Consider the following 14,465-nt stretch of genomic DNA (forward strand, 5'->3'; position numbering starts at 1 on the left):
GAGGCTGAGGCAGGAGAATGGCGTAAACCCAGGAGGCGGAGCTTGCAGTGAGCTGAGATCGGCCACTGCACTCCAGTCCGGGCGACAGAGCGAGACTCCGCCTCAAAAAAAAAATTTAAAAAAAAGAATATGATCAGATAGTAATTTTCATATTTTAAGGTGTGGGTCTACCATCTATAAGGAACTATTATGCTTTTCTACTTTATATAAACATTTGAAGTATGGATAATTCCCGTCATGCATAACAGGGCCTGAAGACATATATAAGGCTTCGTATTTAATTTTTCTTTTGAAATCAAATTTCTTTTTCTAAAGTTTAATTACCAATAAATAAGTCTTTCCAACAGATCCTTTTAAGGATGTTTTCCAGGGTCTATACAAACAGGATTATTAGCGTTTTCTTAAACTATTCCTATACTTTGTTGTTGTTGTTGCTGATTGAGTATGAAAATGGCCCTATGACCCTAAATTCTTCCTTCCTTAACTAGTAAGATCTACAGTCAGTTCTCTCCAAACCCCCGCACACACTAAAGTTAAGCATGATGGGGCCTTTTTCTTTTACAGGAAACTCAGCTCTGTATTTATTTGAGTGCTATGATACAAGAACTGAAAGCTGGCACACAAAGCCAAGCATGCTGACCCAGCGATGCAGCCATGGGATGGTGGAAGCCAATGGCCTGATCTATGTTTGTGGTGGAAGTTTAGGAAACAATGTTTCTGGGAGAGTGCTTAATTCCTGTGAAGTTTATGATCCTGCCACAGAAACGTATGTATCTATTTAAAACTTATTTTACAGTTAATTGTATTCTATAAGCTCTGTAGGAGATGTCAAAAGACCAGAGGAACCCAACAGAAGAATTTTGTCCTTGAGTGAAAAGTGTATATAAACTTTTGAGTGTGCTAGGCTCAAACAAAATGTTTTTGTTTGAGCGGTCAGGAAATGTAGAGGAGGAGGGGGGAATTTATGATCAGCAATAAATTTGTCGTTAATTAGAAATAGATCTGTCCTTAAATAGAAATATTAGACATTGGCTCATGATATTAATAAATCATGCCTCCCTAGTTCTTTTTAGGTGGTAACTTCCTAAGTATGTTTAGATTCATGTTTATTAAATAAAATTATTCTTAAATCAACTGCTTTTAAAAAGGCAAAGTGTGTCAAAAAGGTAAAATGCTAAAGAAATAACTGGTTAGCCAGTTTTTCTGACCTTGTAGTTAATGATGGAACACATTCAATGTGGCCAAAGGAAATGTGCTAATCATTGAATAATGGAGAGGGGACAAGGGTAGGGGTTGTGAGTAGTGACATTAAAGCTGATGAGGACATAAAACAGATGATACCCTAGTTGTACCTTTTATGGAAACATCCAAAGAGCTTTGATAAGAAAAGTCACTTGATCATATGGCTGAATTGCCCATTGTTCTTCCCTTACTAGAACAAGTTACTGGGTAAATATGTTCACTAAAATGTTGTGCCAGAGTTGCATGAAAACTCTAGTGCTTGAAGTTTTATATTTAGGAAATATTGCCAAACTACAAAACATGGAATTCTTCAACTCCAGCTACTGCTTTTTTAAAAATTAAGAAATAAGAGGCCAGGCACAGTGGCTCATGCCCGTAATCCCAGCACTTTGGGAGGCTGAGACAGGCAGCAGATCACTTGAGGTCAGGAGTATGAGATCAGCCTGGCCAACGTGGCAAAACCCCGTCTCTACTAAAAATACAAAAACTAGCTGGGTGTTGTGGCACATGCCTGTAATCCACTACTGGGGAGGCTGAAGCAGGAAAATTGCTTGAACCCGGGAGGCAGAGGTTGCAGTGAGCCAAGATCGTGCCACTGCACTCCAGCCTGGGTGACAGAGCAAGACTCCATCTCAAAAAAAAAAAAAAAATTAAGAAATAAGAGTTTAATTATAAAATATGATTAATTATGTGCATTTATCTATTTATGATTCCCACCTATTTTTAAAAGATTTAAGGAAGCATAATCAATAACTTCTTTCCAATGCAAATAATAGAAAAGCAACTTGTCTTGAAATTTGTCTTTTGCTAAAGATGTTTACCAACTTTGCTCCCTTTTATGTGAACCTCTACCTTACTTCCCATAAACCCTAGGTTCAAAAAGTATAACAGCATATTAGTTGGAACACTGATTCATTCTGCTGTCTAATTATTTTTTATTTCTAAAACATATCTTAAAAGAGAAGCCATAACCATAAAAACTCCAGGTTTCTAATTTTTTACATCTTTATTCAGGCACTATCAATGTAAATTAGCATTGATTTTTTACTTACTTTTGTTCAAAGTAAAAATATAAAAGAATTCTGCAGCTTCTGCATTTTTTAAAACTAGGTGAATATTCAGTTTCAGGAATATTTAAAAACTTACAAGACCTAGCATTTCTTTCATTTTATATATATTGAGCTTAAATTTCAATTCTCTGTGTTCCCTTCAATGCCCTTAAATTTTCACAAATAAAAAGCTAGTATGAATATAATTATCCAACTCTCAAAATAAATGTTATATTATTTCCTTTTAAAAATGTTACCTAGTCCAGGTGTGCTGGTTCACACCTGTAATCCCAGCACTTTGGGAGGCCGAGGCTGGTGGATCATCTGAGGTCAGGAGTTCGAGACCAGCCTGACCAAAATGATGAAACTCTTGTCTCTACTAAAAATACCAAAAAAAAATTAGCCAGGCATGGTGGCACGTGCCTGTAATCCCAGCTATTCAGGAGGCTGAGGCAGGAGAATCGTTTGAACCCGGGAGGTAGAAGTTGTAGTGAGTTGAGATCGTGCCATTGCACTCCAGCCTGGGCAACAAGAGTGAAACTCCGTCAAAAAAAAAAGTTAGCCAGCCAAGTTATTTTTTATAAGAATTTCTTCCCAATTTTGACATTTTAAGTGTTTTATAATTAGAGTGTGTTTAATTGGAAGCTGAAAAACTAAGCCTATGGACCATAGAAATACAAATAACACATGTTGTCACTCATGTGGGAGCTAAAAACGTTAATCTCATGGAGGTAGAGGGTAGAATGATGGTTACCAGAGGTTGGTTAACAAGTACAGAAATACAGTTAGATAGGATAAATTCTAATATTCAGTAGTACAGTAGGGAGACTATAGTTAACAATAATTTATTGTATATTTCAAAATAGCTAGAGAAGAACTGGAATGTTCCCAAGACAAAGAAAAGATATTTCTCAGCAGCCACATGGGAGGCCTGGGTTCCTTCCCAAGCCCAAAAAGAAACAAAAAGGAAAGATAAATGTTTGCAATTATGGATAATGCAGTTACTCTGACTTGATCATTCACATTGTATACTGTGTCAAAATATCACAGGTACCATAAAAATATGTACATGTATTATGTATCACATTTTTAAAATCAGTTTTGAAAAAGATGGAGAGGAGCAGAAGCTCATAATAAAGTAACAAACTGAAGAAAGAAATTATGCCTGTGGAAACAATGTGACACAGTTTGAGCCGTCAGAATTTTAAGAAACGCTTGTGTTTTTTTTGTGGGTTGTTTTTTCTTTTTGAGACAGAATCTCGCTCTGTCACCATGCTAGAATGCCGAGGCATGATCTCGGCTCACTGCAACCTCTACCTCCCAGGTTCAAGCGATTCTCCTGCCTCAGCCTCCTGGGTAGCTGGGATTACAGGTGCATGCCACCACACCGGCTAATTTTTGTATTTTTAGTAGAGATGGGGTTTCACCATGTTGGCCAGAATGGCCTCGATCTCTTAACCTCATGATCCGCCTGCCTCGGCCTCCCAAAGTGCTGGGATTACAGGCGAAGAAATGCTTCTAAACATTAAACTTAAGACTGCAGATAGCAAGGACCTAGTACATCCTCCGCATGTGAATTATAGGAGGAAGGGGAATTTGCGAAACTTTTTTCTAAACCTTCAGGAGATTTAGATATACATAAAAACGTGCTCTCTTTTTATATCATTAACATAGTATATGGAGAAGAAAGTGATATGTAAATGGAATTTTTCCAAGTCACATACTATGTTTAATGCATGATGATAGCTCAGTCTATAAATCTCACTGCGTGCAGGGCAGTAAAGATCTAGTTTTTACTGCTTTCCCACTTCCGAGCTGTATGTCGGTCATTTCACCTGGATGACGGTGTGTGTTTTTCCTAAAACAGGAGCCATGCTGTCCACCTCACCTTAACAGAGTACTTCGAAAATGAGAGTGGTGACTGTCAAACCATTTTTAAAACAATACATAAATGTAAGACAAAAGAATTGTTAATATTTCAGAGTTAATCATGGTGCCCTAATTACGTTTTATAAAGTTAAATTCATCAAATTGTTTTGTTTGTTTGTTTGTTTGTTTTTTGAGACGGAGTCTTGCTCTGTTGCCCAGGCTGGAGTGCAGTGGGGCGATCTCGGCTCACTGCAAGCTCCACCTCCCGGGTTCACGCCATTCTCCTGCCTCAGCCTCCCGAGAAGCTGAAACTACAGGCGCCCGCCACCACGCCCGGCTAATTTTTTGTATTTTTAGTAGATGCGGGGTTTCACCTTGTTAGCCAGGATAGTCTCGGATCTTCTGACCTCGTGATCCACCCGCCTCAGCCCCCCCAAAGTGCTGGGATTACAGGCGTGAGCCACCGCACCTGGCTGGCCATCAAATTGTTTTAAAGAAGAAATATAAACAATAATTATAGAGAGTTACACTTATGCCAAGTTTCCCTTTTGTTGTTGTCGTTACTGTTGTTTGGAGTCTTTTGTTGTTAGCTGCTAAAAGCAGAAGCCTATGTGCCAGTACCACCTTCACAATCACAAATGTCAGACTTGGGAGTGTATGCAGAAGAAGGTATTAAATCTCAGAAAAAAAATAACTAAACTCTATTGCCTGTGTATATATGTATAATGCTGCTACTTGTGAATTAATATCCTTTAACTCTTGTGTCCACATTTATATTCTCAGCTTCATTATTTATAATAGTGGCTGTGAACAGAGCACCATGAGTTACTAAACTTGACAGAATGATAGTACTTTTTTGTTACCAGAGCAGCATAGACTTCTTAATGTAGATTTAAAGATGGACATGTGAATAGTAACAGATACTATTAATTTCCTGATTGCCTGAGGCCCATTATAAGTTTGTGTTTTACTTACACATGTATAAATAATAATTAAAGCTATGTGTGATAGAACTAGTTCATATTTCCTGCCAACAGAGGTGTGAAGAAAGAAAAAAGAATTATTTCTTTATATTCTAAGTATCTTCCTCTTCTTTTTTGTTCCCATATTACAAGTTTTTATGAACCTCAGGAAATGGATTTCCTCTAAAAATGTGTTTTTTAATAGTCAAATATCCTCATTTTCTTATATCCTATCAGAATTGAAAGGAATAAAATCCCTGTTTACCCCATGTATTAATAAATTACCCATAATCATTGTTAAACTTTTGTTTTCTACCCTTCTAGACATTTTGTGTGTATATGTACACATATGTGAGTAGTAAATAAGCACTTAATTAGAATAATAGACCTTTCTTATTAGTATGAGTTCTTTTACTTCCTGTAAACAAGCACACTAAAATCTTTAATTTTTTCAGATGGACTGAGCTGTGTCCAATGATTGAAGCCAGGAAGAATCATGGGCTGGTATTTGTAAAAGACAAGATATTTGCTGTGGGTGGTCAGAATGGTTTAGGTATGTGATGTTAATTCACTGTTCCACTTTCCTGATGAGTTTGCTGATAGTTCCTTAAATTATTGAAGCATTTTTTAAAATCTAGATAGCATTTACCATGCATATTATTATATCTATTTTTATAGTTTCTGGGAATTAACATACTTGATAAAATATCACAGGATGTTAAACATTCTTGTTTATGAAATGTCGCAGTGGTCACCAGTCATTGTGACAATTTTAGATGACTCCTATACATTTCCAGATACCTCCTGGTGAATGATGTCACACCAGCTTAAGAACTATTGAGCAATAGAAATATGTGAACCTTAAAAAACCTTTAAAAACTTTTTAAATACAAGTTTTAAGGCTTGTATCCAGGGCCTAAATGTAAAGTTTCCTAAATATTTTTAAACATTGCATGAAGATATCAATATTGTGATTTTTTTTTTTTTTTTTTTTTTTGAGACAGAGTCTCGCTCTGTCGCCCAGGCTGGAGTGCAGTGGCGCGATCTCCACTCACTGCAAGCTCCGCCGCCTCCCAGGTTCATGCCATTCTCCTGCCTCGCCTCCCTAGAAGCTGGGACTACAGGCGCCCGCCACCACACCCGGCTAATTTTTTTTATATTTTTAGTAGAGACGGGGTTTCACCGTGTTCGCCAGGATGGTCTTGATCTCCTGACCTCGTGACCCGCCCGCCTCGGCCTCCCAAAGTGCTGGGATTACAGGCGTGAGCCACCGCGCCCGGCCCAATATTGTAATTTTTAAATGACTAAATTTGGCATTTTATATTCGTAAATGATGTACTAAAGAATCTTAAATAATTGTGTTAAATGAAAGGGAGTCGGAACTGAATCTAGACACAAGCTTCATTTTAGTCAATACATTAAAGCATTACTTAAATGTAACAACATCTTTTCCTTCTTCTGTCCCCGCCCATTGCTATTTTCCATAAAGTGCTAAAAGATAAGAGGGAAAAGAAGGACATTTGAATAATTATAATCAAAGTTAATCAGAGGGGAAATCACTGATCTGTTTATTTTGCATTTTTCCAGAATAGATAGAATATGTTTAATTTTGTAGAAAAAATTAATATTTAAAAAGAAATATTAAATTTCTATTGTGTTAAAATAAAAGTAAGAATTTAGGTGGTGGCTATGTGGACATTCATTGTAAAATGATTACAGTTTTTCTGTGTGTTTGAAAATTTTTGCAATAAAATATTGGAAAAATACAAAAAGTTATTACTTTAAGAAACCTTACAATTTTTCATACAGTTTTTCCTGTTCATGTTTTATTCTTTTAAAGGTGGTCTGGACAATGTGGAATATTACGATATTAAGTTGAACGAATGGAAGATGGTCTCACCAATGCCATGGAAGGGTGTAACAGTGAAGTGTGCAGCAGTTGGCTCTATAGTTTATGTCTTGGCTGGTTTTCAGGGTGTTGGTCGATTAGGACACATTCTCGAATATAATACTGAAACAGACAAATGGGTTGCCAACTCCAAAGTTCGTGCTTTTCCAGTCACAAGTTGTTTAATTTGTGTTGTCGATACTTGTGGAGCAAATGAAGAGACCCTTGAAACATGAAAAATGAGTGGACTTCAGACTCATCAGAGACTCAAAAATATAGCCACCAGTGCTTTGTTCCGAGAGTTTGGTGACAAAGTTTTGGTTTGGTGTTTTGGTAAAGAAAGTTTCAAGTGAAATGAGGTTCCTATTAAATAGATGTTTCTTTTATATGGATTTCCTTAATTCAAAGATCATATTTTAGCTGGCCACAAAACCAAGAACATATCTAGCAAGAAAACTTGAAAAAGTATAAGCATTTGTTAAAAATATGAATTTCTTGAATGAATTTCACATTTGTAACTATGATTTTGGCAGAACGGAAGATTGGCTCATCAGTGAAGCGCAGTATCTTAGCTCTAGATTCTGTTTTCACGCATCACAGAAGTGCTACGTGGTTAGGTCTGTTTGTGCTCAGTCAAGAACTAAGGAATAGTATGAATTGTAAGTCAAGATGGGCAACTCAGATGGAGCAGCTTAGTCGCACATAGTTTGCTTGTCTTTATTTATTTTTCTAGTGCCAAATGTATTCCATTTTTAAAGTAAGCCAGAGTCAATCAAGGCATATACACACTTTCTCACAAAACTTCCTAAATGGATTTGGGGGTTTAATGTGTCCAACTCCTCATGAAATATGTTCAGTCCACTTAAATATATTCCATATTTTTAACATAAAATGTAAAGCTTAGCACCGATCATTAATTTATGTCTCTGTTTTATTCAGTGGTTAAAAAAGGATTCTGCCTCTTTAGTCCTCACTGTTAAATAAAATCCAATCATAATAAGTGATTAACTAGCAAAAGGTAAAGCTATTTATAGCAAATTTCTAGATCATTAGAAAAGCACTGGTAGTTGTACCACAATATCAGTGTTGACTTTGAACTTCTTTAAAGAGATCATGAATTATTTTCCCTTAGCCAAAACATGAGATATTTAACCTAGTTGTCTCTAAAAGTTTTGTAATCATGAGTTACATATATGTCATCTCCTATTCATTGCTTTTATGTGATCAATAAATCTTTTACAAACCCAACTACTCATTTCTTTTCTAGTAATACTTTGCCTTTTTCACTGTGTATGGAATGAACCATGTAAAGCTGTCACCATCAATGTTTTTATCTGATAATATTAAATATTTTTTAACTTCAAATAGGCCACTCAATTTATTCGTTCTTCAAGTATGTTAGGTAATGGCTGTTTTTAGAATTTGTGAAGCAGTGTCTCTTAATTTTCAGTTTTCTTTATATAGAGGTTATAATAGTCTTAAACCCTAAAAATGTTTAAATCAAAAAGGAATTAGGAAAAACATAATGATAGCTATATTTCTATTTGTGTAGGGTTTTTTTAAGGTACAGAACAGCTTTATTGAGATATAATTCACATACCATACAGTTCACCATTTAAAGTATACTATTCAGGCCCGGCACAGTGGCTCACGCCTGTAATCCCAGCACTTTCGGAGGCCAAGGCAGGTAGATCATTTGAGGTCAGGAGTTCAAGACTAGCCTGGCCGACATGATGAGACCCCTGTCTCTACTAAAAATACAAAAATTAGCCAGGTACGGTGGTGTGCACCTGTAGTCCCAGCTACTCAGAGGCTGAGGCAGGAGAATTGCTTGAACCTGGGAGGCAGAGGTTGCAGTAAGCTGAGATTGTGCCACTTGATTCCAGCCTGGGCAACAGAGCAAGACTCCTTCTCAAAAAAAAAAAAAAAAGCAAAATACAAACATAAAAAGGAAAACATAGGGCCCCCAATCCAGTATGACCTTATTTTAATTACACCTGTAAAGACCCCATTTCCAAACGAGATCACATTCTGAGTTTCTGGGTAGACATGAATTTGGGGAGATGCTGTTCAACACAGAAAACCTCCCAAATACCATAGCCCTAGACAACCACTAATCTTTCTGTCTGTAGATTTGATTATTCTGAACATTTTTAGTAGGGTTTTCAATTTTGCACTCTATTGAAAAATGTGGCTAGTTTAATTTTTTTGAGGATGAAATATCCATTTATTATATTACAATATAGCTATATAGTTTGACAATCTCCTATGTAGAATATACAGTACCTGTTTGAGATATTTTAAGTACACTAGCATTTCCTTTTAGGCTGTGTCAATTGACTAGAACACACTAGTAAATACATACACAGGTTTGATGTGGATTATAATGAAGTAGTTTTATTCCTTAGTAATCTGTATCATAATTCCTAATTAGTGTCTTTTTCTGCCTTGGAAATTTCTACAGAATTGTCAATATCAGGATAGTGGATAAAAGTACACCCACCATACTGACAAGCACATTTTCTATTTTGTTCCCCAAAACTTCCTGTCCTGTAAAATGCTCTGCTTGCTTTTGAGTAGACATTTGATAAGTTAATGTTATATCCTTTGCAGTGATACTATTTTGATGACAAAGTAATTCAGTTTATGCTTTCGAAAATCACAATTTGGACATAAAAGTTTAGCATCTTAAAAAAATTGTTGCTATTAAAAAAAAAAAACAAAATCATACACTTGTGACTTTGTGGCCTAGCTGGCAAAAACTCGACATATCGTCCCATGAAAATTTTGAGTCATGAATTATTTTGACATGACAATATTACTAACAAAATCAAAATCAGCCATTTAATAAACAGTTATTCCACCAAGCAGTCTATATTCCTTTGCCATATATACTGTTAACAGCAAAAATTTTGGATTTGCTACATATGCAAGAGTAAAGGAGGTATTTAGAGGAAACTTTGCTTTCTAAGGTTATACCAAAGACTTGAGAAAATCCAATTTACTCCCACATGGCACCAAACCATCTCTCACGGAGAGTCATTATTTGGACTCAAGTCCAAATAATTTGTCCTTTTAATGAAAGGACATTTTACAGGTGGCATCATTCAGCATTTGATAAATCCATCCTTTAAATATCCTCCTCCCGGCCGGGCGCGGTGGCGCAAGCCTGTAATCCTGGCACTTTGGGAGGCCAAGATGGGCGGATCACGTGGTCAGGAGATCGAGACCATCCTGGCTAACACGATGAAACCCCGTCTCTACTAAAAAATACAAAAAACTAGCTGGGCGAGGTGGCGGGCGCCTGTAGTCCCAGCCACTGGGGAGGCTGAGGCAGGAGAATGGCAGGAGAACCCGGGAGGCGGAGCTTGCAGTGAGCTGAGATCCGGCCACTGCACTCCAGCCTGGGCGACAGAGCGAGACTCTGTCTCAAAAAATAAAATAAAATAAAATGGGGTTCAAGATCTAGTTTGAATCTTACAGAAATTCCCTCAAACATTGTCTTCTAACCCTCTTTAATTTATTCTCACTATCTATGTTTTCCAAGAGTACTTTATAATTGTTCTTTTGTACAGTATGCCATTCTTGTTTCATGTTATCCTCTCTGGTGATATTTTAGTTTCTTTAACTTTTAAAATATTTTGGTGTTTTTGTTTTCTCTAACTTCTTTTTCTGTTTCTTTCCTTTGCTCTTTCCTGTTGGCATCTGCCTTCAAATGTCTAGTTCCTGACCGTGCATTTGTATTTATAATGAGACATTTGAAAATTGATAATTCTGGGGAACAAGGGTGAGCTTAATCAGTGAACTTCATTATATGATGAGGAGACGGCCAACTATTTTTGTTGCTGGTCCATAAGAGATACATAGGTATTTTTCTGGGATGTTTGACTCACCTTTCAATAAGCATAAGCCCTCTCTGTACCTGATGTCCTAGAATCTGAAGTGTCTCTTGTTCCCTTTTATTGGGGGAGGAATCCTATCTCCTATCAAGTTGAGACAGTTGCGTCATCCAATTGGAAGGGGAAGCAGCAGTATTTTTACTCTGCCATCTTGAAGAAATCAGAAGTTTCCTTCCTGTAACCCCACTCTCCCGATTTCCACCTACACCTATCACCAAACCGATCGCTACCAAGTTCTGCAAGCCCTAGGCTCTCACTGTCTCACACACACTCCACCTAGACAGTCTCAACCAGTATTCTGACCTTGCCCCTCTCTACCTTCACCAAGCACTGGGCTTACCCTCACTTAAGTTTCAGCCACCACTGGTATTATTTTAGGTATCTGATCCCAGCAGAGTCCTTATACATGCTGACATTTGCAGGAATGAGAAGTCAGTGGCTACAAAGCAATACTGGTTAACACAAGGAGATAATAAAATAAATATATTAAGGTTAATGAAAGCCAAGTTTCTTGTTATCAATGGAGTTAAAAATAGAGGAAAATAAAATGAATCATGTGATTTTGGATTGAAATTGGAGATTATCAGTGTGAACTCAAATTTTTTCTTTTTTTTCATAGTCTTTGACAGAGAAGACATAATAGTTTTAATATACTAAATATAGAAATATTTGATGTAAATGTTTGTGTTTGTTTATACTTATGTATTTCCCAGCAATGTTCATGACAGCAAAGACATCCCAGTAGCAATAAGCACATTAAAGCTCAGATTTTGGTTTCTAAGCAGCACCAAAAGGACCCCTGGAGAAATAACTGATTTCAGGACTGGAGAATGTAAAAATGAGCCTGGAACATCTCTGGATCAGAAAGTAAAAAAGTGCTCAAGTAATTATGGGGATTTTTTTTCCTTTTTTAAATGTGCAAAGGAGCTTAAAGGGGCTCCCATTGGCCAAATTGGAGATGATTTGAGCATCAAAATAAATAATGATAGTAATGGATTATAACCCACTGAGTAACATTGGAAATCATGAGTCCATACTGATATGAATAAATAATGAGCTAAAAGTTGAATGAACAATCAGATTTTTATATACTTTCAAAGTACCTCCCCACAAAATTCTTATTAATAACAAAAAGGAAAAGAATAACTTTATGGGAGAGCAGCTTGGCAGACACCACCTTAAGCAAGTGATCAATTGAGTATCACAAGTAACAGGACAAATTGAAACTGTGCACAACCTGCAATGTGAAAACCGCAGCATCACTTCTGTGATAATCCTGCCAAAGATGCATAATCTGAATCTAATCAAGAGAAAACATCAAACAGACCTGCACTAAGGAACTTCTACAGTATAACCAGCCTGTAGTCTTTAATGGTGTCAATGTCATGAAAAGGAAAAACAAAAAATCTTCCAAATTGAAGGAGACAAAAGAAATATGGCTAAGCAACAATGATTCTGAACTGAACCCTTTTCCTCTAAAGGACAATACTGGGACATTTGGCAAAACATAAATGGAGCCTAAGGATTAGAGAGTAGTAGTGCATCAGTATCAATGTCCTAATTTTGTTGATTGTGTTGCGGTTATGTAGAATGCCCTGGTTTGTTTCTAGAAAATATACAGTAAGTATTTGGATGATGGGGCATTAGGTCTGCAACATAGTCTCAAATGGTTCAGGAAAAAAGTTCTTTGTACTGCTATTTGTAACTTTTCCATAAATTTGTTTCAAAATAAACGAATTGCCTTGATTAAAGAAGATAAAAAACTAGTTTGGACAAGTAGTTCCCGTCCTGTAGATTCTGTCTTCAAAACCCAAACAAATTACATGAGCAATAATGATGGCTCACTCCCAGCCCAATAATCCTAAAACCACCAGCACAAACCTGTAAGCCAACAAAGTCAGATTTATTGACTTATTGCAATCAAGAAGACTGCACACCAGAGGAGCTGTGGGGTGTCTCACCATACAAAATAAAAGGTAGTTATTGTATGTTTTGGCAAGGAGAGTGAAGTTTAGGTGAAATTTAAATGAAATCTCAAAACATAGCTGTGTGTAAAGGCATTAACATCAGGTCTGGACGAGAATTGAATGTAGGGCATGTTTCCTTGGAAACTGCAAAGTTAAGAAAATACAGAATGTTTTCAGAAACCGTTTATATGAATGAAGCTCTACACCTAGGTAGAAATTGAGGCTGCTTCTCTGCGTCAGAGAGACTTAGATCCTCCAGGCAAGGATGGGACGTTTCACTGGTTCTGATATAATTTCAAATAGCAACATTTATGTGGACTTGAAAGAACAAGGTTTCTCAGTGTGTAGTAAGAATGTACTACTCACTCAAAGGGGTAATACTTTTCCGTTACAGTATGTCCTAAAAGAAACATTGTTTCCTCTTAATGTCAAGTCTGGCTTTATTTGACTCTGTTATCCATCCAGATGAAAGGCTGGGCATTTTGTTACTTTCTCAACCCGAGCTAAGTTTTACTGTCTTAGCAAGAACGACTCGGTCTCGCAAATCATAGCTAAGGCTCCTCTCGGGGCCTTGCTGAAGTTGTCCGTTTGCTTGCTCCGCTTTCCCCTCATTTTGGACCTCAAGCCTTCCTGTAGTCCGAGGCCCTGCACCGGGGTCAAATGCCCCTCCGGTCTTCACGTAACCGTTCAAGCATCCTGCCTTACCAGGACACACTCAAGCGTCAGAGCGGTCCGCTCTTCTCAAATCTTATTGGCTCAAGTCCACGCGTCTCATGGCACTCGGGGGGTGAGGCAGGCGGAAAAAGGCCTTTCCCCGCCGCGAGAAGATGACGTCACAGTAGCCCGGCCGGGCGCGGAGGTTGCCTGGGGCTCTCTGCCCAGTAACTGGCATCGACCGGTGCCGACCGTAGACCCCTCCGTCGGCAGCGCCGTTGCAATGGCCATTTGTCAATTCTTCCTTCAAGGCCGGTGCCGCTTTGGAGATCGGTGCTGGAACGAACATCCTGGTGCCAGGGGTGCAGGAGGAGGACGGCAGCAACCGCAGCAGCAGTCTTCAGGTGAATCTCCTCTGAATCCTCCGCGGTAACCGAGCCGTGAAGGGCCCGCTGGCGGGGACCCCCACCTGTGTCCCAGTGCTGGTGACCCCAACGTGCCCGCGTCGCGGCCTTGCCGGCCCCACTGGGCCCTGCACAACGTTTTTAAACCGAGGGTTTTATCTACATATTATTCATGTGGTCCGTTTTTATTGAGCTTCAGAGGACCTGGGTTTGGGCCTGGATGCTTTTGCGAAACTGAGTTTTTAAATCGGAAGTAACTATCGAAACTACCTTGTAGGTAAATGCCGTAATTGAATATAATTTTTTACTAAGTTGTTTTTTCGAGGGTGAGGCTAGCAGCTTGGGTCAGAATCAGGACTTCATTTTGGATAAGTCGTGGACTTCTTTGAAAATCTAATAAAACCGGCCAGGTGCGGTGGCTCACGCCTGTAAATCTCACCACTTTGGCAGGCCGAGGCCGGCGGATCACGAGGTCAGGAGTCCGAGACCAGCCTGACCAACATGGTGAAACCCCGTCTCTACTAAAAATAC

General features: G+C 38.1%; 2 protein-coding genes across 6 annotated transcripts in view; both read left to right on the forward strand.

Annotated features, from left to right (window-relative positions):
• Positions 1–8,371, forward strand: part of KLHL7 (kelch-like family member 7) — a 69,908-nt gene extending 61,537 nt beyond the window's left edge. For all 4 annotated transcript variants that reach the window (XM_011944181.1, XM_011944180.1, XM_011944182.1 and 1 more), the window contains 3 exons: positions 565–766; positions 5,578–5,675; positions 6,963–8,371. In XM_011944181.1, the coding sequence (XP_011799571.1) occupies positions 565–766; positions 5,578–5,675; positions 6,963–7,246 (584 nt within the window). In that variant the 3' untranslated portion in view covers positions 7,247–8,371. The remainder of the gene's footprint in view (positions 1–564; positions 767–5,577; positions 5,676–6,962) is intronic.
• Positions 8,372–13,297: 4,926 nt separating this feature from the next.
• The window catches only part of NUPL2 (nucleoporin like 2), an 18,240-nt gene continuing 17,072 nt past the window's right edge, over positions 13,298–14,465 (forward strand). For both annotated transcript variants that reach the window (XM_011944186.1, XM_011944185.1), the window contains exon 1: positions 13,298–13,934. In XM_011944186.1, coding sequence (XP_011799576.1) covers positions 13,814–13,934 — 121 coding nt within the window. In that variant the 5' untranslated portion in view covers positions 13,298–13,813. The remainder of the gene's footprint in view (positions 13,935–14,465) is intronic.

Source organism: Colobus angolensis, unplaced genomic scaffold, assembly GCF_000951035.1.
Source record: "Colobus angolensis palliatus isolate OR3802 unplaced genomic scaffold, Cang.pa_1.0 Scaffold229, whole genome shotgun sequence".
Lineage (NCBI taxonomy): Eukaryota > Metazoa > Chordata > Mammalia > Primates > Cercopithecidae > Colobus > Colobus angolensis.